The sequence below is a fragment of the Humulus lupulus genome, chromosome 9 (genome assembly GCF_963169125.1).
Source record: "Humulus lupulus chromosome 9, drHumLupu1.1, whole genome shotgun sequence".
Classification (NCBI taxonomy): Eukaryota; Viridiplantae; Streptophyta; class Magnoliopsida; order Rosales; family Cannabaceae; genus Humulus; species Humulus lupulus.
The window spans coordinates 175,705,473-175,733,250 of NC_084801.1; the positions used below are offsets into that span (position 1 = coordinate 175,705,473).

The 27,778-nt window shown below is 33.0% G+C and overlaps 4 protein-coding genes across 4 annotated transcripts; 3 read left to right on the plus strand and 1 right to left on the minus strand.

Moving 5' to 3' along the window:
- Nucleotides 1–2,346: 2,346 nt before the first annotated feature.
- LOC133800340 (uncharacterized) lies at nt 2,347–3,258 on the plus strand. Its single transcript, XM_062238298.1, has one exon. It carries the CDS (start codon nt 2,347–2,349, stop codon nt 3,256–3,258), a length of 912 nt encoding a protein of 303 aa, XP_062094282.1.
- Nucleotides 3,259–8,703: 5,445 nt separating this feature from the next.
- On the plus strand, nt 8,704–9,336 carry LOC133800341 (uncharacterized). Its single transcript, XM_062238299.1, has one exon. The coding sequence runs from the start codon at nt 8,704–8,706 to the stop codon at nt 9,334–9,336; it is 633 nt and encodes a 210-aa protein (XP_062094283.1).
- A 1,301-nt stretch (nt 9,337–10,637) lies between these two features.
- Nucleotides 10,638–11,364, minus strand: LOC133802513 (copper transporter 6-like). Its single transcript, XM_062240837.1, has one exon. It carries the CDS (start codon nt 11,348–11,350, stop codon nt 10,865–10,867), a length of 486 nt encoding a protein of 161 aa, XP_062096821.1. The 5' UTR covers nt 11,351–11,364; the 3' UTR covers nt 10,638–10,864.
- A 9,185-nt stretch (nt 11,365–20,549) lies between these two features.
- On the plus strand, nt 20,550–24,220 carry LOC133800342 (uncharacterized). Its single transcript, XM_062238300.1, has 4 exons — nt 20,550–20,986; nt 21,069–21,551; nt 21,642–21,754; nt 24,106–24,220. Exons 1-4 carry the CDS (start codon nt 20,792–20,794, stop codon nt 24,218–24,220), a joined length of 906 nt encoding a protein of 301 aa, XP_062094284.1. The 5' UTR covers nt 20,550–20,791.
- The last annotated feature ends 3,558 nt before the right edge of the window (nt 24,221–27,778 follow it).

A 27,778-nucleotide genomic window follows, 5' to 3' on the forward strand; every position in this document is an offset into this window, starting at 1 on the left:
TGTCCCATCCGCTGGTGCCACAGATGCATCTCACTTTCTTGAGTCTTAACAACAGATGTTTCAGCAATGGCTACAGTTTCTCCTTCTAGTACATACAATCCATTGACTCTCTTTCCTTTCATGACCAGTAAAGATCCTTTTGTGATCTTTAGGCTCCCATTCAAAGACTTGTAGCCATATCCTTCTTCTTCAAGAGCTCCCAAGGATATCAAATTCCTTCTCAGTTCGGGTATGTGTATCACATTGTTGAGCACTTTCACCTCTCCATTGAACTGTCGAATTGCCACCTTTCCTAGACCAATTTCCCTGCAAGAAACATCATTCCTCATTAGTACTCTACCACCATCAGTTTCTTTATAATCAAAAAATGAATCTAAGTTAGGACACATATGGTAAGTGCATCTTGAATCAAGGATCCACTATTTGATATCTGATTTCTCAGATATTGAGAAAAGTTCTCCTCCTGATGAGCAGTCATCTTTGGTTTCTGCCACAGCTGCAGAATCATTATGAGACTTTATTCCTTGCTAGTGTTTGTTTTCATTGTGAAATTGATTGTAGATTGGTCTTCTCTGATCCTGGTTTGATCTGGACCCTTGTTGATTTCTTAACAGGTTGCAAAATCTCCTAATATGTCCAGTTTTCCCACAGTGATAACACAGTCTTGAGTCTTTCCCTCTTGACTTCGACCTTGAATGGTGTGATTGATTTCCTCTGGATAAGCCTGTTTTTAGATTTCTTCCTTGAACAAAGTAAGCCTAATCTTTCCTGGTTTCTTTTTCAAGTTGTAACTCGAACTCCTTTGACTTTAAAGCTCCAAGAACATCCTCCAAAGCAATCACATCTCTGCCATACTTTATTGCTGCTTTGACTTCTTGATAGGCAATTGGTAATGATATGAGCAAGATAATTGCTTGAATTTCTTCATCTACCTTATGTTCAATATTAGCCAAACCAACAATAATCTCATTAAATTTATCAATATTTTCACCTAAAGAAATAGAAGAGTTCATTCTAAAACCATATAATCTTTCAAGAAGATTTATGTTGTTCGAAATGGATGGCTTCAGGAACAATTGTTCCAGCTTGTCCCAAAGACCCTTTGCAGTCTTTTCAGAGGTTAATTTCCTTCTTACTCCATTGGAAAGATACATGATGATCGTGTAATAAGCCATCTCCTCCATTTCAGCGATTTCTTTTGGTTTCTTCTCTGCCAAAAGCTTCTGATCTCCGAGCACTTTAGCCACCTTTTGATGCACTAAGATACCTTTTAAACTCTCTCTCCATAAGGCAAAATCATTGGTGCCATCGAATTTTTCCAGTTCAAACTTTGCAATTGTTGACATATTTTCTTGATTGTGTTCTTGAACAATTCTGTATGCGGAAGCTTTGAATCTTGATCTCTCCTCTTGATCGTAGAACCTGGCTCTGATTTTGTAGGAAAACTCTTATGTTTTTGTGATCAAGATTCATAGAATTTAATCAGTAATGACATAAAATAATTGCAATAACTAATATATCATATTAATTATAATGAAATGCTAGTAATCAAAGTTAAATGTAGAAAAATAAAGGAAGAACACCCATAAATTTTATACAGGTTCGAACCAGATCAATCTGGCCTACATCCTGTTTGATCCACTATCATCATCATCAATCGATGCAATCTCTTAATACAATTACAGTTGAGAACAAGCACTTCAGGACTCCGAAGAACATTTCTCTCTCTAAGGTTCTAATCTCAAACACTTTCTAACAGTTGTGTTTTTCTCTGAGTCCTCACAACACACACGCTCAAATTCTCTTTTTTTGTATTCTCTCTTTCTCTCAATACAACTTCTCTCCTCTTTCTTTTACACTCACTTTTTTTTCACCCCTCTGAAATGAAAGATAACAACATATATATATATATAGGTTGCTGAGATTAGTTGACAGTTAAAACAGTTTGGTTAGTTAGGATTTGTAGGAAAGATCTCCAGAGTAATGGTAAAATTTACATGAAATTCATTTGAAATCAAATTTGGTTTAAAGAAAACAAAACCTTTAATTACAAGGAAACGAATTAAGCCAACAATGAAACTGAAATCATACAAATCCAAATATAAATTGTATAAGTGATATATACACATACAATAAATATATTACAATAATATTTTGAAAAGGTTAAATACAATAAACACAACACACATGAAAATATGTAGAATAACCCTGAGAAGATAATTATTCTCTTTAGTCTCCCAGTCTGAGTCTCTCTCTATAAATACATTCATATCTCTCAAGTTTATTATTCCTAACAACTCATCTCTCTCCCTCTCTCTCTTTCTCTCAAACTTGTCAGCCATAGCCATGGCCAAGCAGCTCAACGTGTACATGCAGAGTAGTTCTGAGACCGACACACCCAGTCCTAGTCCTTCTTCTACCCTAATCCAGTCTCCTACATCACCACCACCATCATGGTCGTGGTCGTCCTCATGGCCATCGCCCCAAGATTCTCATCCTCTGTATCCTTGCGCCATGGAAAATAGGATAGCGGCGATCATGGATGACGTACAGCTTATTGTGGACAATAATGGACAAGAAGCGCTGAGTAGTTTGGCAAATGACACTACACCTCGTTCTCCTCAAAATATCACACTCAATCTTATTGATTCTCCTACGCTCAGGTCTCTTTATACCCCTCCTCCCCTACCACAATACACACTAGCCTCAATCCAAAAAGAGATTGAGATGACCACACTTACACTTGGGCTCCGCTCTCAGCCGCCGCAAGATTCTCATCCTCTGTATCCTTGGGCCATGGCGCAACCCTGCAAGGTGCGCAGATTTGGCTACCTGTTGCAAAATAGGATAACGGCGATCAGGGGTGACATACGGTGCAAGAATTGTAAGCAAGAATTCGAGATGGAGTTGGATTTGACGAAGGAGTTCTTGGAGGTGGGGACCTTCGTCGAGAGGACCAAGGAGGATATGAGAGAGAGAGCCCCGCTCTCTTGGTTAAAGCCCGAACTCCCCATTTGCCCATCGTGTCACCAAGACTACTGTGAGCCAGTAGTCATTGATTCTCAGAGCGATGGTTACAATATCAACTGGCTCTTCTTGCTGTTGGCTCAACTCTTGGGGTGCTGCACTCTTCAACAACTCAAGTTGTTCTGCAAGACAAATGAGATTCATCGAACTGGGGCTAAGGATCGACTCTTATATCTGACTTACTTGAATCTCTGCAAGCAACTTCACCCCAAGGGGCCTTTTGATCGTTGAGGAGAGACGTTAACCTCTCTGGTTTTAAGTAAGTTATTGGGAATTATGTGTTAATTTCAAGACTAGAGTTTCTTTATTTGATTCTTTTTCAGTCTTCTTGGATTTCTTGCGAACCGAATTCTAGTTCTTATATATGTGTTCTTTTGTTATGAAAACTAAATAATGTAATGTTACAGTTTGATCTTTTTTTAGTTATTGATAATCAATATATATTTGCTGCAATAAACATCATGTGAAAATCTATTTTCCATATATGATAAGAGCTTTTCAGCATAGAATTAATAAACACTTTTAGTTACTCCTCTCATCGTGTGAAAATCTAATTTATATTACTTGACTTAATTCCATTAACGTTCCACTTATTATGATACAAACCTCTTCTTTCAATTAAAAAAAAAATAGATACAAGCCTCTAGAGAAAGAGGGAGTGACGGAATTTATATTGGTCTCTATTCTGATAAGATGTTAAATTGAGAACAATTACATGTACTCAGGGAAGAAAAAAATCCTTAATTTGGTGTCTCAAAATTGTTTTAAAAGAATATATTTTTCTTTCCGAAAACATAATTATAATTCTATAAGTTATCAATTAGGGAGTAGCAATTTTGCTCAAATAAGTGCTGCCACAGCAAATTAGGTTTTAATATATGAAGGGTTATAGTTACATTGGTTGGACAAATCTTAATTCAGGTTGCAGTAGTCCCCAAAAAAGCAACCACTTGTGTTTTTGGGCATATGATAGTTATAATCTCAAATTATTTAATTTGATAATAAATGTGTACATTATAGTTATATAGTAAATATTCTATTAATTTTTCAAAAAATTCTAAATATTTACCGTGTCATAATAAAAGTTTAAATATTTTGTTACACGTATCTAACAAAATGTTTGAATTCAATTTTTGGCGCCTTAAATTATTCTAAATTTACCAAAAACGGATCAATTATAGTGTACATAGTCATATAAAAAAAATTGGTAGAATTACCCTAACTTAACAACGGTAAACACATAACAAATCCATGTCACTGACAAAGTAACTAATATATATTATGATATTTTCCTACTATACATGTTCTGAGTCTTGATCATACTGGCCAACACAATACAATCCTATGTTACTTAACTTAGAAAAAAGTAGATTAAACATTAAGATTTAGTTATTCAGGCTTGGTCAAAACCTTCACAATTTCCTGGCCATTAAATATGAATCTATCTCTATACCTTATAAAACTGTTTTATACCATTCTACATCATCATAATCGTAAGTACCTCGAACATTATCGGGAAAATGAGTCATAAAGAACTGAATTTCATAATTTCGCTTGTCAGAGAATTGTTTACTAGTCCAAAGTTGATAGCACATTCGTTTCTTCATGCCCATCCAGTTCCCCCTTCTTTGTTCTAAAACCAAGCAATCACTGGTTCTACTCTCTTCAAAAGCTAACTCAGATCAGATTCTCTCAATAATTTGTGGCAAAATAATAGTACGTAATTGAAAAATATGGAAATCAAGCTACTTCTAACATGCAATTAAACTAGTATTTATAGCAAAAATGGCTAAAGGAAAAGTTAGAGGATTTATTCTCATTGGTACACGTCATTATTAAAGTCAATTAATTTCTTCTGCATTTAATTTACTACTCTGCTCTAAGATGTGGAGAAACAATTTATTAATAAATTATTCTTTTAATATTAATGCATATTAAAGAAACTTATTAAGAGACCAAATATTTTTTTCCCTGACAAATTTCTTTTGCTTTCTTTTTATTTCAAAATTCATAAATAATGTGTAAACACTCATGTTTTACTTAAAATCTTTTTGGAAAATTTATAATCATGAGTTACATCTCAAAAGTGTTAAGAGATGTCTCAGAGTTTCGGTTAGTTTGTTTGAGCAAGTGAGTTACTTAACTAATAACTTTTTGTCTGTTAGTTACAATATAGTCACGTGATGGATTGATGAGTCTATTTTGTTTTCTAGCTCTATAAATAGTTTGTTGTGCTCTAATGAAAATTAATTTTTTAGACAATTTTTTCTATCATCTCTTTATTTTATTTTTGTCTTTGTTTTGCTCTATTTTTCAGCAGGTTGAAAATCAAAGAGTTTTAGATTGAAGATCTTTGAAATAATTCATGGAGAATTTGATTTGAGGATAAAGAGACTTATCTGTGATAAATTTGAGGGGAGTTCAGATTCTTCTTTGGAAGGATTCCAAAGCTGTGAGGTTATGAGATGCTCAACAAGAGAAAAACTAAGGCTGAACCAGGTTTGTTATGGTAATTTATATTTTTATAAGAGAAAATAGTGGCAAAAATACCTAATGTTTTGAAAAACTTCTAAATTAATATCCAATCTTTTTTTGTGTGGAAAAAGTATCAAATGTCCACTTCAGTTGGTGTCCGTCGTTATCCAGCTTATTAAGTTCTTTAAAAGCTGACCTTAGACCCATGTGTCAGCTCTATATTAATCTATTTAAAAATATTTTTTTAAATTAAATTTAAAATAAAAAAATATTATTAAAAAATAATTTAATCAGTAAAAAAAAATAAAACTTATTTTTATAATCAGTTTTTAGAAAAATATTATTAAAGAAAATAAATTTAAAATCGAAAAAAATTATTTAATCAATTAAAAAAATTAAAAATTATTTTTATAATAAGTTTTTAGAAAAATATTATTTAAAAAATGAATTTAAAGTAGAAAAAATTATTTAATCAATAAAAAATAAAATTTATTTTTATAATCAGTTTTCTAAAAAATATTATAAAAAAAATATAAATATAAATTTTAATTTTAATTTTTTTATTGATTAAATAATTTTTTTCTATTTTAAATGGGTTAATAAGGAGCTGACATGTGGGTTCAGTGTGAGCTTTTAATTGATTTAATGAGCTGGGTACCGATGAATACCAACAGAAGTGGACATTAGATATTTTTCCTACCAAAAAAAAGATTAGGTATTAATTCATAAATTTTTCAAAACAGCTATTTTCCTTTTTTATAATTGAGAAAGTTTTGTAATTATACCATATGTAAAAATTGAACTCTATGCTTAATAGATTGATTTTTTTTAGACTAGGTCTCATGGAGTACGTAGTTTTTATGAGGTGTCAAACCATGTAAAAATTATGTGTCCTTTAATTATTGTTTGGTAAAGAACTGATATTGAGTATAGTAATTAGGGATAATTAATCAAAAATTCACTTTGACTAGCAAAACCAATTTCATAATGCAGTTGTTTCAGTAGTATTTTAACAAAAGCGAACCCTATAAATTAATAATAAGAAGAACAAATTCAATCCACCAAAAAAAAAAAAAAATCATTACTCTCAAATTTGAATTCTAGCATAATAATTTAAATTTTTTTTATAAATAATCAACACCTATAAATAGACAATAATACAAGATTATGGGGCTAAAAAATGAAAAACCATGCATAAAAAAATGATCAGTTCAGACTTTGCTTCATTCTTTTGCTACTCACCTCCAAATGAGTAAAGGTTAGTTTAAACCACCAACGAAACTGAAAGTAGACAAATCCATATGTAAATTGTATAAGTGATATATACACATATCTCTTCTGTATAATAAGTGTGTAGATAACGGAAATTTTTTGTTTTAACAGGTTTTTATATTTTTAATGTTAATTTTAACAGAATATTCTTATATTTAACAAAATATTTTTATATTTAATGGTAGTTTTTAAATACTTAAACTTAAATAAAATAAAATAAATATTTAAAAAAATTTAAAATAGGATATTTTAAAGATATTTGACAATAATAATTATTTAAAAATAATAAATAATTAAACAAATTAAAATATGACATTTTTAAGATATTTTACAATAATAATTATTTTAAAATAATAAATAATTAAACAAATTAAAATATGATATTTTTGACATATTATACAATGATAATTATTTAAAAATAATAAAATCATATGTTTTATAACTTAAATAAAATTTAATTAAACTTAAACTCACTTATTAGAATAATATTATATCAGACATATAATATAATTTATTCTGAATTAGCAACAAATTATTATTTTTTTTTAAAAAAAACTAGCAAGAAACTTAAATTTAAAATCCACGTATAATATTTAATATTACATTAAACATATAATATATAATCTCTTGTTGTCGCTTCCAAATTCAAAAACTAGAACAAACTTAAACTTAAACAAAAATAAATACATTATTTAATTAAAATAAGATATTTATTTCAAAATTTATATGACATTAATATAAATTTAATAAAAATAATTAATAAATTTTATAAATAAAATTAAGCAAACGTGCATATTGCACGTTGTTTGTATCTAGTATATATATATATATATAGTACTGATGTAAGTAATGTGCAAATGCATATTTGTTAAGTTTTATTTAAAAAAAATTATTAAATATATTTATTAAGTTTTTATGATTCTCATATAAATTTTAAATAAATAAATAATATTATATATATAAAATAATGACATAAACATATTAAAAAAAAATAAACTTTAACATTATTTATAGTTTTCTCAAAATAATACATATATGTGCTAATATTTTAGATCATAGACTACATTATTTAATGGATAAAACTGTTTCACAAAAATTTCGACAATAGAATTTATGGTCTCGAAATGTAGGCTCGTGTAAGCTCGAAAATGGAAAATAAGGGCTCAACACTTGTATAAATATCATGTTTCCTGATTTTGTTCTCATTGGCGACCGAGCACCAGTTAAAAAGGCTCGAGCTTAGGCATCAAGCTCGAAGGGATGAATCTTCTCCGAAATCTGAGTGCAATTTGAACATTCATTGCAAGCTCGAGAAGGTTGATCTCCGATGGTTGAGCTTGATGAAGTCATGGGATAAGGACAAGGTTAACCAGAATAATGAGCTCGTGATGTGGGTCGATCTCGAAAGTGTGTAAATCAAACGGGGCGTTTGGTAACACTTTAAAAATTAATTTTTTATTTAATTAATTAAAATTTGATAATTAAACATAAAATGTGTTTGGTAACTTTATTTTTATTTATTATTTTTTAAAATTTTAATTAAATTTTTTTAAACTATCTTTTATTTTTTATTCTTATTTTCTTCAAATCAACACCTCATATTATTAAACAAAAAATAAAAATAAAATTTATCAAACGTGTTTATTATTATTTTTTTAAAACAGAAAACAAAAAATATTTACCAAACATATTTTTATTTTTTTAAAATAAAGAAATAAAAATAAAAATAATATTTCTATTTTTGTGTTTAAAAAATTCAAAAACAAAAATTTTAGAGACCACACCCTATTCTCTTTAGTCTCCCATTCTCTCGCTATAATTACACTCGTCTCTCAAGTTTATTATTCCTGTCAACTCATCTCTCTCTCTCTCTCTCTCTCTCTATAAATAAATATATATATATATATCTCAAACTTGTCCGCCATAGCCATGGCCGAGCAGCACAACGTGTACATACAGAGTAGTTCTGAGGATGACACACCCTGTCCTCGTCCTTCTTCTACCCTGATCCAGCCTCCTACACCACGACCACCATCATGGCCGTGGTCGTCTTCATCGCCATCGTCCCGGCCCCAAGATTCTCATCCTTTGTATCCTTGGGCCATATTGTATCCCTGCGTTGTGCGCAGCTACGACTACATGTTGTCGAATGGGATATTGGTGATCAAGGGCCACGTACAGTGCAAGATTTGTAGCCAAGACTACGAGATGCAGTTGGATTTGATGGCGGAGTTGGCTAAGTTGAGGAGCTTCATCGAAAGGAACAAGGACAATATGAGAGAAAGGGCTCCGCCCTATTGGCTCAAGCCTATTCTTCCCACTTGCCCAGTGTGTGGCCGTCAGAACTCGGTCAAGCCAGTCATTGATCCTGAAAACGATGACAATACCAACTGGCTCTTCTTGCTGTTGGGTCAACTCTTGGGGTGCTGCACTCTTGAACAGCTCAAGTTCTTTTGCAATTTACATGGGATTCATCGAAGTGGGGCTAAGGATCGACTCTTATTTTCTGTTTACTTGAATCTCTGCAAGCAACTTGACCCCTCTGCGGCTTTTGATCTTTGAGGAGAGACGTTAACCTCTCTGGTTTTAGGATGGTTATTGGGAATTATGTGTTAATTTCAAGACTAGAGTTTCTTTATTTGATTTTTTTTCAGTCTTCTTCGATTTCTTGCGAACCGAATTCTAGTTCTTTTATATATATATATATATATATATATGTATTCTTTCGTTATGAAAGCTAAATAATATGATGTTACTGTTTGATCTTTTTTTAGTTATTAATAATCAATATATATTTGCTGCAATAAACATCATGTGAAAATCTATTTTCCATATATGATAAGAGCTTTTAATTAAACATTTTTAGTTACTTCTCTTGTCGTGCGAAAATAATTATCATTCTAAAATATCACAAAAATATCATATATATATATATATTAAGTTTTTAAATTATTTATTTTATTTTATTTAAATTTAAAGATTTACAAACGGTTAAATATAAAAATATTATGTTAAATTCTTATATAAGATGATACTTTAGTTGTTGATATGTTCTTTTGGTATGAAAAATCGCATTATACAATACACTAATAGATGAGGCTGAAACACGCCCAAACTGATAATGCTCATGATTTGTGCAAGTGAAATTGTGAGTACTTTACTCTCCTTTGTTATGCTTGAATTTTGAAATTGAAAAAATGGTGGCAAAAATAAATTAGAGTTTTTTTTCACATATTCATAATCTATTGGAGTGATTGTTCAATTTCAATTTGAAAAGATAAAGAGAAAACAAATCTTTTTATTTTGGGAAATCAGCCGCAAATATACTCAATATTTTAAAAAAATTGTGAGGAAAGTCAAGGAGAAGTTGAAAAAAAAAAAGAATAAAACAAAAATCGCAAATATCAAAATACTACAATAAATTGATGTTGGGGAAGAAAGATAAAAAATACACTATGAAACGGGGACTAAAGAAAACATAAAAAGATTACCTATACAGTGACAAAAACGACAACAAGTTAACAAGAACCAACAATATATCATAGAAAACAATAAGAAAAATATCAATTAAATTGAAAAACGACAGTAGATAACAACAACAAAGTACGACTCCAGGTTTCTTGAAAAACTACAGAAACTAAAAAAAAAAACGTTATTAATCCCTCCAACGACAATCTCACGAAAAACAGAAAACAAGACGAACGACATGAAAACTAAAAACGACATATGTTTTATAGAAAGAAACAAAACGACAATAAAAGATTAGAACAGCTAGACTAGAGTTGGGCTTCGACGTAAGTCACGTAACACAGGCACACAACTACAACTTACAAGCGAAAGTAGTAAAACGATCGTCGTTTGAGATACTTAAACGACACGTCGTTCGTTCTCCAAAACAGCTTAATAAATAAACTAAAACATTATGTCTTGAAATCAAAATAACAAATTATGCCTTTGGTTATAATTTCTCACATATTATAATGGTCTCATTAAAAAATTAATTCAACCCCAAAAAAATAATCATTCAACAATATTTAAATAAAAAATCATGCAACCCAAATAAAAGTGTACTACCCAACTCTTCAAATTTTCACATCGAAAGTCTGTGCGGTCTAGCCGAACCCGAACCCGATTCGGCCGATCTCAGCAGAGCCCGTGTCCGGAAAACGAAGAACCCGATGGTATGTCCACAAAGCGCGGCGATAAAAACGCCGCCGTTAAACGACATAACGGCGAGCATGACCAAGTAAGACATCCCGGAACGCACCGTATGAACCACAGTCCGAAGCAGCGACGCCGTTAGATCGGCGGAGCCGGGTCTGACGAGATCAGAGTGAGTTAGCCACTCAACTACGACGGCCATGGTGAACACGAAGACCAACGATAACCCGTACATGACGGAGTTGGACCCGGGCCAACCCCGGAAGAGTATCTCGGTGACGTGGCCCCAGAAGAATGTCATGTGCATTGGGATTCTTCCCCGGAAGTGAGTGCTTGCTGGTCCTGTGCCGTTGAACGCCGTCGCCGGTGAGGACCAGAAGCCGTGATTTGAAGTCATATCGCTGGATTCGGACATGGTTTTGATTTATATGATAGAGACGAGAAGTGTATAATATATATATATATGTATATATAAAGAGTGATATTGCGGGTTCACGCTCTTTGCTTGACGAGTGTAAATTACTTTCTTTCGGGAATTTTTACAAACAACTTATGCTCAATAACATAATTAATACATTTCTTCAGTAAGAGTGTTAATAGGTGTGAGTTGATATACAAGAGGTGAGCAAACAAATTAAAATAATAACTAACAAATTAAATAGAATATGTTAATTATTTTATCTTTTTTAATAATTATTTTTAACTAAAAACAACTTTATAAATTAGGTTAAAAAAAGGAAAAATAATTAAATGGAAATGAATGATTTTATCATCATAAATAAATGAAAGTGGGGGTTGGGAAGGAACAGTGTGATCGTAAAAAGAAAGACTCGTTTCCAAGCAATACCTGAGCCAAAGCTGTGACTACTGTACATGTACTATAAATTTATAAGACAACTTCTCTCAGAAACAAGTATCAAAATTCAATCATATATAAGAAATTAAAAAGTAATAGAGAAAGCAATTAAAGCTCTAGATATATGAACTAAAAACTAACAAGTGTGTCTAGCCTTTAATTAAAGGTTATTTAGTTTTATTTTTGTTCCCGAACAAACACGAATACATTATTGTGCCTTAATTGTTTCAAAATTTATCCCTAAATTATTCATAATACTATAAAGTAGGATTTCTGTTAAGTTTTATGTTGTATGGCTAACGGATTGATGATTTGTTGTTAACACGTCAACCTCGTATGTATAATTTAAATTAAAAATATATATTTCTTATAAAATATTTCAAAACTCAAAATAAAATATTTTTTTTTGAATAAATTCTTAAAAGACTAATTAAATAAAATTTTCAAATATTAAAACAAAATAAACCGAAAATGATATTTTTTTTTTACAAAACTTAAACTAATCTGATTTAAACTTTATTATTTCTACCATTATTAAAAATAAATAATTTAATTTTTCCAAACAAAAAAAATTAGATGAGTTTTAATTTAGTTTTTTAATATTTGAAAATTTTATTTAATTAATATTTTAAGAATTGAAAAGAAAAAATAATTTAAAAATTTTTGAATTATTTTTAATTTTAATATTTTATAAATGTATATATGTTTTAATTTTAAATTATTTTTACCTTAAATTATACTCTGACATATCAATGATAAGTCAATCTATTAGCTACATATAAGATAAGATTTATCAGAAAAATCTATCAGAACTTATATTTCAACACTGTAAATAGTTTGGAGTTAATTTTGAAGGAAAAAAAAAAAAGAATTTGGGACAAAAATCTTAAATAGCTTTAATTAAATTGGGCTAGTCAACTGTCCATGCATGACTCCATGCGCTGCAATTTGCCACCACGTAGATCAATGGTACAGATGATGTTGGATGATCTGTATACGTCTTCTAATGGAATAACTTTTTAAAATAAAAAGATTTTTTTCAGCTCTTTTCTTGGATGGGGCTGGTATGAAAAATTAAGAGGAAAAATAGAATGAGATAGTTATCTTCTCATGTTCAATAGTTATAATCATAAATTTATAAGAGAATATATTATTATTTTATTAGTTTGTGTTTGTATTAACGTTAATATTTAATATTTTATTATTTAATTAATATATTGTATATGACTGTTTTGGTAAATATATTACAAAAATAGCATAATATATTAATTTAATTAAAAAAATAGTTTTAGTGAAACAATAGTTACTATAAACATATATTTTTTTTATTTTAGAGTTTTTTCAAGTGAAAATCAATTAATTAGATGATTTTATTCTACCAATACGATATTTTTATTCTAGAATTGATTCTATATGTATTGACTTAATTTTCCTCAAATAAAGAGAATGATAAAAGAGAGGGAAAGAATCTGATTTTTTAAGATTTGTGTTTGTTCATTGTAGGAAGGGGAGTGAGAGGAAAGAATCTGGTTTTTGTGGTTTTAAATTTTGTTCATAGTTTAGATAATAAGATTTGTTTGTGTGAGTAATTGTTACACAAAGTTTTTTTTTTTTAAATGATGAATAAAAATTGCAAAAAATATTAAAGAGCAAACAAGATTTCATTGATGTAAATTTATGAATGAATTACAAATGAGTGCAGAGCACTACATATACAATCAGGTGGTGAAGAAGGTTAGTTAATCAACTAACCGTACATTAGTTTGGACAAGAGAAAGAAAAACTAACTAGAGTCAAGAAAGGAGACCAACTCAACTAACTCCTAAGCTAACCAACTAACAACCAGAAAACAGAAAAGCAAAATAAACTAATTCCTAATACCCCCTCCTCAAGGTGGAGCGTATATGTCATATATACACATCTTGGCAATGTGAGAGCTAAGAACAGGAGAGGAGAGTGGTTTGGTAAAAGCATCGGCTAATTGAAGGGTGCTGGAACCAGGGATTAGTCTGATTGTTGAGTTGTTGATTTTGTCCCGGATGAAATGGCAATCTAGCTCGATGTGTTTGGTTCTTTCATGAAAGGTGGGATTGTTGGCAATATGAATTGCAGACTGATTGTCACAGTATATGAAGGTAGGAGTGTTTTAAGGAATTTGGAGGTCATGAAGTAAATATTGCAGACATGTAATCTCACTTGTTGTGGCAGCCAAAGCACGATACTCAGCTTCGGCTGAGCTCTTGGAAATCGTAGGTTGTTTCTTCGTTCTCCAAGAGATAAGACAGTCCCCGCGGAAGATGCAAAAACCAGTAGTTGATGGTCGAGTAACAGGGCAAGATGCCCAATCAGAGTCTGAGAATCCCTGTAAGTGTAAAGAAGAGTATAAAAGTCCTTGGCCTGGGTTCCCTTTGAGGTAATGAAGAAAGTGATGTGTGGCCTAAAGATGAGTGGTGCGAGGGGCTGAGATAAATTGGCTAAGACTATTGGCCGCATATGTGATATCAGGTCTAGATAACGTTAAGTACAGAAGTCGACCAATCAATTGTCGATAGGGAGAAGGATTGTCGAGTGGCTCTCCTTGTTCATTGTCAAGTGTGATGCGTGGATCCATGGGTGTTTTACTTGGTTTACTACCAATGTAACCCGTGTCTTCAAGAAGCTGAAGCGTATACTTTGTGAGAGAAAAAGGCCATCTTTTGCTCTTGCAATTTCAAAGCCAAGGAAATATTTGAGAGGTCTGAGTGCCTTGAGTTTAAATTGCTTGTTGAGAGAATCTTGCAACTGATGAAGCAGATGAATATTGGGTCTAGTAATTATTATGTCATCGACATAAATGAGTAGAGCGATGAAAGTGTCATTTGTTCCTTTAGTGAATAAGGTGTAATCTGCCTGGGACTGCTGGAAACCTTCAAAGATGAGAGCATCCGAGAGCTTCTTGTATCATTTCTTGGAAGATTGTTTGAGTCCATATACTGATTTATACAGCTTGTATACCAGGTTTGTATCTGCACAAGAAGAGGAAGGCAAAGTGAGTCCTTTAGCACTACAACAAATTCTACTTTCAATGACTCCCTACAATGTCTTACACCATTGGTGTAAGACATTAAAAATTAGAAGGGATTTTAAATGGCTAATGGTGTAAGACATTGAAAGTGCATATTAATGGTTACAATTGGAAGACATTAAAAATAGTGGAAGACGTTGGAAATAGGCTGGTAGTGATTTATGGGTACATCCAACGTCTCCCGCTGGGAGACGTGGGACACTTGGCACGTCTCCCAGTGGGAGACGTTGGATGTGCATGGGAGCACATCCAACGTCTCCCAATGGGAGACGTGCCACGTGTCCCACGTCTCCCAGTGGGAGACGTTGGATGTCTCCACTTATAAAACAAACATATCAGCCTTCTTCTTCCTCACACGAACCCGAGAGCAAACCAAAGAAGAATTGGGCGATTTGGGGCTGCGTTTTTAGGGTTCTAAGGTAAGTTTTTTTTTATTTTCTTGATTTTTAGTTAATTATTTTGCAAATAAATCATAGGTTTTGCATTAGGATGAGTAATATACATGATTTTGTGTTAGTTTTACATTTTTATGCATTTTTTTATATACATTGTATGTTTTTGTGGTTTTTCAATGAAAGTTTTTAGGGATTTATGATTTTTTAGTTTTTTTTTTAATTTAACCTATCACATTGTATATATTTCATTAGAGTATATATGTTCATGATTTTTTAAAATTTTTATCAATTTTTATTTCGAAATTTAGATATATTTTTGTATATTTGAATTTTTTTTTTAAATTGTAACTATTTTGTTATATATATAGTTATGTTAAACTAAATTTATTAAATAATTTATAAAATAGAAATATATTAAAATTTTTATGTTTTTGTTTATTATTAAGTTTTTAGGTTATGAAATTTTATATTGATTTTTTGTTGAGGTTATAATTAGCGGCACATTGGGATTTTTTTTATTTGTTTACCAATATCATTTACTATTATTAGATATTTAGTGATATTTTTTTAGTAATGTTTAACATATTAATTAATTTAATTTCATAGGTTGTGATTTTTGTGGTGAGATTTTAGAGAGTATTTTGCATCAAAATTCCAATATCAATCACACATTTGAGGTAATTAAGTTTCTAAAATTACAATAATACGTTATATATTGCTAGATATTTAGTGATGTTTTATTTATTATTTATTAATTTAATTTTATTGGTTTGTGGATTTAATAGCGAATTTGATTACTAAGTGAAGTAACTTTGCTAGCTTTTGGATTAAAGATTGCAAGAGGTACATATATATTCTCTTACTTCTACTTTTAATATTATTAAACAAATGTTAGAGGAGTTTGAATATCTTAAATATTCATCCATAGTGAAGTAGGTTCTGAGATTAAAATTGTGTGCTGCGGTGATAACGGAAGGTTGAGAACTTGTGTGTATTAGTGAAGTAGGTTCTGATAAATTTTACTGTGTGCTGCGGAGCTATAAGGAATAAATTTATTGTGTGTTGTTTGAAGTGTTTGTTTTGCTATTCACATGCAGATGGTTAGGTCACTATTATAGGGGAAATGCTGCCCGATTTTATCTAGGATAATAAACAATTAGTTTTATATAGACATTCTATAAGGAAGAAACTTATTGTATGTTGTTTGAATTGTTTGTTTTGATATTCACATGCAGATGGTTAGGTCACTATTATAGGGGAAATGCTGCCCGATTTTATCTAGGATAATAAAAAATTAGTTTTATATAGACATACAACTTTATCACGTGCTTATTTAGTATTGTTTCTTTTCTTTTCCATAGACATAGGAGAATATATGGATAAACAGTGGATGTCAGCGAATAGGTTATCTGCGGAATTTAGGAACGGGGTCGATTTGTTCTTAAGGTTTTGTTCGGAAAATGTGAAAGACCCAAATTTTACTTATTGTCCATGTCTTAAGTGTGGAAATGTTAAAAAGATGGATCTTAAAAAGATTAAAGAACACTTATATTTCAATGGGATCGACAAGAGTTACACAATTTGGTATTACCATGGGGAGATAGCTCCGATTGCTCCAACTCTGCCAAGTAGACCAAAAGGAGTGAGGAGGAATATAGTGGAGGAGAACTGGGATCCATTAGATGAAATGATTGACGACGCACATTATGGATCAGGAGTAGACCCAAATAAGTTTGAGACACTCCTTAGTGATGCCGAGAAACCAATTTACCCTGGTTGTACAAGATTTACAAAATTATCTGCGCTTCTTAGGTTGTACAATCTAAAAGCTAAACATGGCTGGAGTGATAAAAGCATTACTGAGTTATTTGGTTTCTTGAAGGAGTTATTGCCTGAAGTTAATGAAATTCCAATTTCATTTTATGAGGCAAAGAAGACATTATGCTCATTAGGCATGCAGTACGAAAAAATTCATGCATGTCCTAATGATTGCATATTGTATCGAAATAGTTTTGCAGACGCAAAATCGTGTCCTACTTGTGGTGAGTCACGATGGAAAATGAAAAGAAATGGTGACGATGTCAAGGAAGGAGTACCTGCCAAAGTTTTGTGGTACCTTCCGCCCATTCCTCGTTTCATCCGATTGTTTAGAAATGCCGAACATGCTAAAAGTTTGTCGTGGCATGCTAATGAAAGAATAAAGGATGGTAAATTAAGACATCCAGCTGACACCCTTGCTTGGAAGAGAGTTGATTTGAAGTGGCCTTCTTTTGGAAATGAATCTCGTAATATTCGTCTAGGTCTTTCGACTGATGGGTTTAATCCGCACGCATCCCTTAGCAGTAAGTATAGTTGTTGGCCTGTTATGCTTGTTATTTACAATCTACCCCCATGGTTGTGTATGAAGAGAAAGTTTACGATTTCGACCTTGTTGATATCAGGACCTAAACAACCTGGTAATGATATTGACGTCTATCTAGCTCCTCTTATAGATGACTTGAAAACTTTGTGGGATGAAGGGGTTAAGGTTTATGATGCATATAGGCAGGAAGAATTTAATCTTAGAGCGGTCTTATTGTGGACAATTAATGACTTTCCTGCTTATGGAAATTTATCTGGGTTTAGTGTGAAAGGATATAAAGCTTGCCCCGTTTGTCAAGAAAAAACATGTTCTGAATACTTGAAACACTCTCGGAAAATATGTTATATGGGACATAGGAAGTTCTTGCCTAATACGCATAAACTTCGGACTTGGAAGAAGGCATTCAATGGTAAACAAGAGTTTGAAGAGGCTCCTGAGCCATTGAATGGGATCCAAGTACTTGAGAATATGTCTAAAATTGTGTTCAAGTTAGGGAAGCCCAAAGTTCGTACACCTACAAAGATGAAACGTAGTCGCAAGGCCAAGGTTGTGGAAGAGCCAAAAGGGTGTTATAAAAAGAAATCTGTTTTCTTTGAACTTGAATATTGGCCTTTCTTACTTATACGTCATAATTTAGATGTTATGCACATAGAGAAAAATGTATGTGATAGTTTGATTGGCACTTTGTTGAATATTCCTGGGAAAACTAAGGATGGAATTAAGGCTAGACAAGACTTGGTTGCAATGGGTATAAGGGATGAATTGACTCCAAAACCAGATAAGAGACGAACATATTTACCTCCTGCAGCTTACACTCTTACTAAAGAGGAAAGAATGGAAATTTGCAGATGTTTGTTTAATATAAAAGTTCCAGACGGATATTCCTCAAATATAAGGTCATTGGTAGACATGAAAAGTTGTATTCTGACTGGCATGAAATCTCACGATTGTCATATTCTAATGCAACATTTGCTACCAGTGGCCATTCGATCTGTGTTTCCTAGGAGAGTTCGAGATGTAATCACAAGGTTATGCTTGTTTTTCAAGTCACTGTGTTGTAAGGTGATTGATCTGCTAAAGTTACCTTAAGTTAAGAGATGAAATTGTTGAGGTATTGTGTGAGTTAGAGAAATATTTCCCGCCGGCATTTTTTGATATAATGATCCATTTGACAGTTCACTTGGTTAGAGAACTAAGATATTGTGGCCCAGTTTATTTAAGATGGATGTATCCATTTGAGCGATATATGAAGATTCTTAAGGGGTATGTTAGGAATAGAAGTCGGCCGGAAGGATGCATCGTCGAATGTTATATTGCAGAAGAGGCAGTTGAATTTTGTTCTGAATACATGACTGGTGTACAGAAAATTGGGTTAAATGATGTTGAAAATGTTGAGATTCAGAGTCGTCGTGGTAGCGTTGTATGCACAGTAAGTCGAGATCTTCTAGATGAAGCGCATCGTCTTGTGTTGCAGAATATAAATGAAATTCAACCTTATATCGAGTGAGTTATACTCATATAATACATTAAGTTTAAGTTGTGTAATTTCGTATATTCAATTGTTTAACAACATATTTATAATTGAAGGGAACATTTTAATTGGATAAAGACCAAATTTCCATCCAAGTCAAGGAACTCAAAATGGTTACAAGACGAACATTATCGAACTTTTAGTAGTTGGATAGAACAAAAGGTAAATTGTGTTGATTATTTAAAGTTGTCATTAATTAGTACTTAATTACAAGGTGACATTTTTTGTTGTTTTTGGTATGTTGATTTGATAGGTTGTGTCAGAATTACAAAACAAATCAAATAAGGTTTCAGACATTGTTAAGTGGATTTCTCGAGGACCTTCAGTTAATGTCATCAAGTTTTCATCATACATGATTAACGGTACTCTATTTAACACTAGGGAGCGCGATAACAACAGAAACACACAAAACAGTGGTGTTAGCCTTGTTGCTAAAACTGTGCAAGTCTCTAGTGCAAAAGATAAAAATCCAGTTGAATGTGATATGGCTTTTTATGGAGTAGTTAATGAAATTTGGGAGTTAGATTATATCACAACTCGAGTACCTGTTTTCTTTTGTGATTGGGTGAAAAGTGACAGCGGCATAATATATGAAGATTTTGGTTTCACATTAGTTAATCTAAATCGAATTGGGCACAAATCTGATCGATTTATATTAGCTTCACAAGCGAAACAAGTATTTTATGTGAATGATCCTTCAGACAACCAATGGTCAATTGTTCTTCCAACGCAAACAAGAGAATGGAACATTAAAGATGGTGATTTACATGATATACCTCTCGGAGAAGAACTTGTCACATTCACCGCAATAGAAGATAATGACGAAGTTAATGATGATTGTATTTGTTTCCGTGAAAATGGTGAAGGATTGTGGGTTGATGATAATGGGTCTTGAGGTACCATTTAATAGGTTTCATATGTTTATGATATGTGAAATTCTTAGTTGTTATCACAATGTGTTTCATCTTTTGATTATGAGTGTCCAAAATTGTTATAATAATGATATTTATGTTTCACAGATGGAGGCTGATCCTTTTGGTGGTAGTTCTGATGAGGGAGAGCAGTGCCCTAATTCTCAGTCAGTGGAGCAAGAAAATAAATCTGTGAGAGGACGTACATGGATGTCTAGAAACATCAAAAAAAGGAGTGAAGGACATCTTACTCCTGTTGAATACAATGAGTATGGTCAACTAGTGGGTGGATCTAGAAGTAATGTTTCATCACAGCTTGGATCAGTTGTTCGAGCAACTGTGTCCATCAACATTAACAGTTGGAAAGATGTTAGTGTGGTGGATAAAAATAAAATATGGGACACAATGAAGGTATATTTTTATTAATTATATTTCATTTAATGTTTTTAAAATATATATTATTTTGATAATATGCTTCTTATTACTTTCAAACTTGCAGAAAACTTATGATTTGGACCCCAAACAAAAGCAACAGATGTTGAAGGATGCGGGAAAGTACTTCCGAAATTGGAAGACTAATCTTACTAGGGTACACGTTTACGACGCTTTGAAAAAAATACCCAAATGAGTTCCCGCCAGCTTTGCCATTTGGATTTGAGAATGTCATAACTCCGGATGAATGGTTAGCGTTTGTGAACTCAAGATTAACTCCCGAGTGGCAAAGAAAGAGAGAGGAGATGCAAAATTATCGAGCACTGAATAAATACAATCACAACCTCTCTAGAGGAGGCTATGTGCGTATTGAAGAGATGTTAATGGAACAAAGTGGGAAAAGTCTGACTGAACTTGATAGGGCAGATTTATGGAGCATGGGTCGTCGGAATGCAAAAGGAGAGCTAATTGGAGAGGCCTCTGAGATTCAAAAAAATATTGTAAGTGCTCATATTTAATAATGTTGATATGTCAAATTATTAGCTTATATATATATAACTTTCTGTGAATATTGTTTCACAGGATCATTACCGGCAACTCCAAGCTGAGGGTAAATGGGCACCTGATGGCCCTGATGATGTGCTGACGAGGGCGTTGGGCACTCCTGAGCCTCGAGGACGTGTTAGGGCTGGAGGACACGGTGTGTCCCGCTCAGTATATTGGAATACTCCAACACCTACCTCAACGAAAAATAAATCAAAAGCCTCTTCTTCGAATGACGACATTAGAAAGGAATTTGAAGAAAGATTTCGAAAACAAGAAGAAGAGCATCGTCAACAAGCACAACGCCTAGAAGAGCGCCTTCAACAACAAGATGAGCTCTTGAGAAAATTATTGGCCCAACAGAGCGGGTCAGGATCTAACGTTGGAGTCCCACCAGCGCCATCATCATACTATGTGCCCGACCCACCAGTGCCACCAGCGCAGGCGTCCTACTATACTCCGGACCCAGTAGTGCCTCAAGCAGAACACCACATTGTTGCACTACAACCGCTTTTGCAAGAGGTAATTAAACTTTCTTGAATATTCTGAAACCAAATAAATTTCTTTACTGCTTCAACATGATTATTTGTATATAATATGTTTCTTATGCAGGGCCGAGCATGCCAATTAGCAATTGGTTCGGTTTCAAACATTGTTGCATCAGGTACACTCATTGAAAGAGAGGCAGGCAACAACTTCCAAGTTATGATTACGAGTGTTCTTAAGCCAACCTGTCCTCTCCCTTTTGCATATCCTGATTTGGACATGTACATAGTTGCTCAGGCCATTGGGACGCCAATAGCGTGGCCTAAGGATTTTGTCATTATATCTGAAGATGTAACTCATGAGGTGATGCCATGTTTTTACATAATTATCTTTACAATTCTATATTTGTTTGTAATTTTTTTAATTGTTGATATAATTGTATACAGACTCCCTCTACAAGTAGGACCAGATCACAACGACCAAGAGCTCCATCAACACAACAACCTCGAGAAAGAAGACGACAACAAACTCCTCCAACACAATTGGCCCAAACTCCATTGGAACGATTACAGAATATCGTATCTCATTGGGATGATGGCGAGTGTGTCAATCTAGGCATAGAGTCTGAAGTTTTTGATCAGGATATGTCTCACTGTTATATATTTAAGGATGACATACTTCAGTTTGCTCGAAAGGAGAAGATTGGACAAGCAGTACTCGTCAGCTACATGAGGTATATATCTGACAAATAAGTTTGTTCATTTAATTTTCTAATTTGATTTATTCATTCATATAACAATTTTTCATATTTTTGTATTAGGTTCATTTACAGATATGTGGTACAACAAGGTCGCCAAAATAAGTTTTTATTTGTCAATCCTAATATCGTCGCCACTCAAGGGAGTTCATTCGACGATCGTGTTCAGAATCTGTTCAGACGTTGCAATGACGTAAAATCAAAAGAACAAGTTATGCTTGTCCCTTGGAACCATGGGTAAGTTTAAAAACTTGTCATTTTTCCGACCCATATCAATAATTTCTTTGTTTAACATTTGAGCTATAATTTTTTTGTTTTTTTTATACAGTGAACATTGGATGTTGCTTATTTTGGCACCATATGCATATCATGTTTATTGTTGTGATCCGGTGAATTCAGAGCTAAATAACCGTGAGGAGATTGTATCAGTGATCGTCAGCGCTTTCAATCTTTTTTTCTCTATGAATCTTCCTGATGTCGAGATCCCTGATACTCTACGCATTAAGCAACCTCAGGTAAGTAACTTTAGCAGAAATTTTTGAACATTTATAATAATTAAGTAGAATAATATGTATGCATTTTTTAAAAAGTTTCAATTTAATAATAAATTACTCATATTTTTAAATAATTAGTGTCCACACCAACCGGACAATGTGGCATGTGGATACTACTTAATGAGGATGTTGAAGGATTTGATTGAGTATGCGAGTCCTGGGCATTACTTGAGAACGGTATTATTAATTAAAATTTACAAATTATTTTTGAAACTATAAATGCAATCAAATAATTAATTAATATATTTTACTTTATATTTCTTGCAGCTAACAAGCACATCATATACAGAGGCACAAATTGATGAGTTGCGACAAGAATGGGCGACATATATGTTGCCGATAATCCAAAGTTACCGACCTCGTTGATAGGTTTTTTTTTTTAATTTTTTAACTCTTTCTTCATACACAATGCAATATTTGTTCATTTTGAATATTTCTAACAAATATTGTATTTCTTGTATATATCTAACAAATATATTTTTTTCTTCCAATTTAATTGATTATTAAATTAATTTAAATTTAGATTAAAATAATTTAAATTTAAATTAATATTATTTCAATTTAATTAATTATTAAATTAATAATATTAATTATTAAATTAATTAATAATTAATATTAATTTAATAATTAATTAATAATTAATATTAATTTAATAATTAATTAATTATTAAATTAATTTAATAATATTAAATTAATTAATATTAATTATTCAATTTAAATTAATAATATTAATTATAAATTTATTTAATTTATTTAATTTATTTTTTTTAAATGTGGGAGACTTTCAATGTCTCCCATTAGGAGAGGTGGGAGACTTTCAATGTCTCCCAATGGGAGAGGTGGGAGACTTCTCACGTCTCCCAATGGGAGAGGTGGAAAGTCAACATTTGACTTTCCACCTCTCCCATTGGGAGACATGGGAAATCACTCACCTCTCCCAATGGGAGACGTGGGATGTCTCCTAGGGACTTCCCACGTCTCCCATTGGGAGAGGTGAGTGACTTCCCACGTCTCCCAATGGGAGAGGTGGAAAGTCAACGTTTGACTTTCCACCTCTCCCAGTGGGAGACGTGGGAAGTGAGGCACGTCTCCCAACGGGAGACGTGGGATATATACCTACAATGACCCTAGCAACAACGTCTCACTAAGTGGGAGACATTGTAGACTTCCAATGTCTCCCAATTAAAGTCATAAAACATCTATTTTGTTGTAGTGTAGGCAGGGTCATGTAGACTTCCTCATTGAGGTCGTCATTTAAAAATGCGTTGTTGATATCAAGTTGTAATGGGTGCCAACGTTTAATGGCAGAGATAGCTAGTAAGAGTTTAAATGTAACCATCTTAGCTACTGGAGAAAAAGTATCAAAGAAATCAAGCCCTTCTTGTTGCGTGTAACCTTGAGCAACAAGTTGAGCCTTGTACCGTTCTATAGTGCCATTATTATTGTATTTAATTTTGTATACCCAACGGCACCCGATTGCTCTTTTGTTGGGTGGTAGTGGTACGACAGTCCAAGTTTTGTTTGCAATAAGTGCCTGTAATTCAGATTGCATAGCACAAAGCCAAACTTGAAAGAGGATTGCTTGATTGTAATTCTGTGGTTCCTTTTGAGATGTTACTGCAAAAAAGAAAGCCTTATATGAGTCAGAAAGTTGAGAATAAGATAGAAATTTTTGGAGTTTGTGGGGTGTAGAGGAAAGATCCTGTATGGTAAAGTAACACTCAAAGTATTTTAGATAGCTTGGAGGGTTCGAGGTCCTGCTGGATCTTCTAAGAACTGGTGCTGCAATATCAACATTATGTGGAGTTGGGGCAGCACTTGATGAATGATCTTGTGTAGGAGAATTTGCATCAGAATTTTGGATTTCAGGAGCAGCAGAATTGTCGTTGGGCACCTGTGTGGTAGTATCTGTAGTGACATAATCATCTAAAGGATAATCTTCAATAGGTGTGTTAGAAACTGCAGTATTAGGTAAAACTAATTGAGAAAAATGATCTATACAGTTAGCATCAATATTCAATTTTTGGAAAGGGAAAATATTCTCATGAAAAACAACATTTCGTAAGATAAAAAATTGATTGTTGTTAAGGTCATACAACTTGTATCCTTTAATGCATTGAGGATAACCCATGAAAACACATGTACATGCTCTAGGAGAAAATTTGGTTCCATGAACAGTGAGTGTGGATGCAAAAGCAAGGCATCCAAAAGACTTGAGTTGATCATAGTCCGGGGTTTTATGAAAAAGGAGCTCATAAGGTGTCTTATTTTTCAAATTGGGTGTGGGAATTCTGTTAATAAGATATGCATCCGTTAATACACACTCAGACCAAAACTTGATAGGTAAGTTGGCTTGAAAATAAAGAGCCCGAGACACATGTAGTAGATGTTGATGCTTTCTTTCAGCAACAACATTTTGTTCTGGTGTTTCTACACAAGTGAACTCATGTAGGATGCCATATCTAGAAAAGAGCTCTTTGAAAGTTAGTTCAGGTGCATTATCAGACCTAAAATTTTTAAACACACAACCAAACTGAGTTTGTACATAAGACAAGAATTGAGGAATAATAGTAATAGCATCAGATTTCTGTTGCAACAAATAAACCCAAGTAAATCGAGAATTATCATCAACCAAGGTAAGAAAATATTTGTGATTAGTATGAGAAACAATAGAGTAGGGTCCCCAAATGTCACAATGAATTAGATCAAAAACATGATCAGAAAATTTATTTTTCTTTAGAAAAACTAATTTCTTTTGTTTAGCCAAAGGGCAAATGTAGCAAGGTGCATCTTTATGTAAAGAGGAAATGTTATAGTTTAAATTGTCTTTGAGTAATTCCAATCTTTTGTGGGATAAGTGTCCAAGTCTTGAATGCCAAAGTTCAGCAGAAACAGAAAGCACATGGGAGGATGTTGGTGTCAAATCCAGCAAGTATAGACCATTGCAGGTTCTATCTTTTCCAATCATCCTCCTGTTGTGGTTGTCCTGCACATTGAAACTGTCAGAAGAAAAATGTATAGAAGTGGAAGTATTACCAGTTAGATAACTCACTGATATTATGTTATACTTAAATTTTGGAGCATATAACACATCTGTTAAAGTAAGATTGTTATCTATAGCAATAGTCCCACTGTAATGCACAAGTAAAAATTCATTATTTGGCAATACTAGCTTGGTAGCAGGTATCTTAGTAATGTATTGAAAATATTTTATATTTGAACAAATGTTTCTAGTAGCTCCTGAGTCTATTATCTAGGAATTAGGTGAAGGTAATACGGTATTGTGTGAGAGTATTATACCTGTATTGCATGTTGAAGTACTAGGTTCTGAATTGTTCATACCAGTTTGTTGTGATGCAAGCAAATTGAGCAGCTGTTGGTATAGATTTGCTGTCAATTGAGGAAGCATAGTGTGGCCATCAGCAGGATTAGGACATGATTCATCACTGGTTTGAATTTGATTTGCACTGGCTTCTTTTTGCTTGTTTTGCTTGTTGTAGCCAGGAGGATAACCGTGTATTTTGTAACACCTCTCAATAATGTGTCCCAGCACATTGCAATGTGTACAGAAGGGCAAATTCCTCTTTGGTGGATAGGTCTTGGGAGTTTGAGAGTCAGATTTCTGGTTTTTATCCCCTTGTAGTGCAAAAGCCATAGTTGGAGTAGGATCTGAATTGAATGAAACAATACTCCTTTGATTCTCCTCTTGAGTAACCAGGTGAAAGAGCCTATTTACTTCGGGTAAAGGGTCCATTAAAAGTATACTTCCACGAACTTGGGAATAGGAATCGGAAAGTCCCTTAAGGAATGACATAATGTATTCCATGTGATAGTGATCTTGGAGTTTCTTGAATCCTCCACACGTGCAGCCGTTACATGTGCAAGAAGGTCTGTAGTTTGTCAATTCTTCCCAAATGGTTTTAAGTTTTGTGAAATACATGTCGTTACCGTTTCTTTGATGAAAATGAGTCTTTAGATCAGCCCATATAGTAGCAGCTGATTCATCATAGAGTATACTAGAGGAAATATCTTTAGAAACAGAATTTAAAATCCAAGATATCACAATGTTATTATTTCTAATCCAAACATTTTAAAGCATGTAATCAGAGGAAGGAGGTTTAGAGATAGAACCATCTAGGAATCCCAATTTGTTCTTAACCGAAATTGTGAGCTGCATTGCTCTACTCCAGGAGACATAATTGTCTTGTCCAGTGAGTGGCTGAGAAACCAACGTGTTTCCTGGATTTTCGCCATGGTGGAGATAATATGGATTTGCAGGGTCTTCGAGCGGATTCCTTGATTGAGCAATTTGAAGACTCTGGTTCGCTTGAACAACGGGATTTTGTGGATCACCAATGGCAATCGGAGTGGAAGTTTGATCTCCGGTTTGAGCTGGGTTTTGAGTGGTTTGTTCGCCTGTAGACATTGTTGAATCTCAAGGAAAAGATCTGAGAATCAAGAAAGGCCGGAAAGAAACCAGTCGAAGATAAAGAAGCAGCGGAAGATGAAGGTGATGAACAGAGGAAATGCAACTTCGCCGGAGAAGACGCACGACCTAGCTGGTGAGACAATATCAAAGAGGAAAGCTTAACCTTCCCGCTTTGATACCATATTGCGAAAAAGATTAAAGAGCAGACAAAATTTCATTGATGTAAATTTCTGAATGAATTACAAATGAGTGCAGAGCACTATATATACAATCAGGTGGTGAAGAAGGTTAATCAACTAACCATACATTAGTTTGGACAAGAGAAAGAAAAACTAACTAGAGTCAAGAAAGGAGACCAACTCAACTAACTCCTAAGCTAACCAACTAACAACCAGAAAACAGAAAAACAAAATAAAATAATTCCTAATAATAAATCTGGGTTCATCAAATTGATGAACAGATCTATTGTAATTTTTTGTGTTTGATTTATTGTTAGAAAATGGAGAAGAATTAAATATTGTTA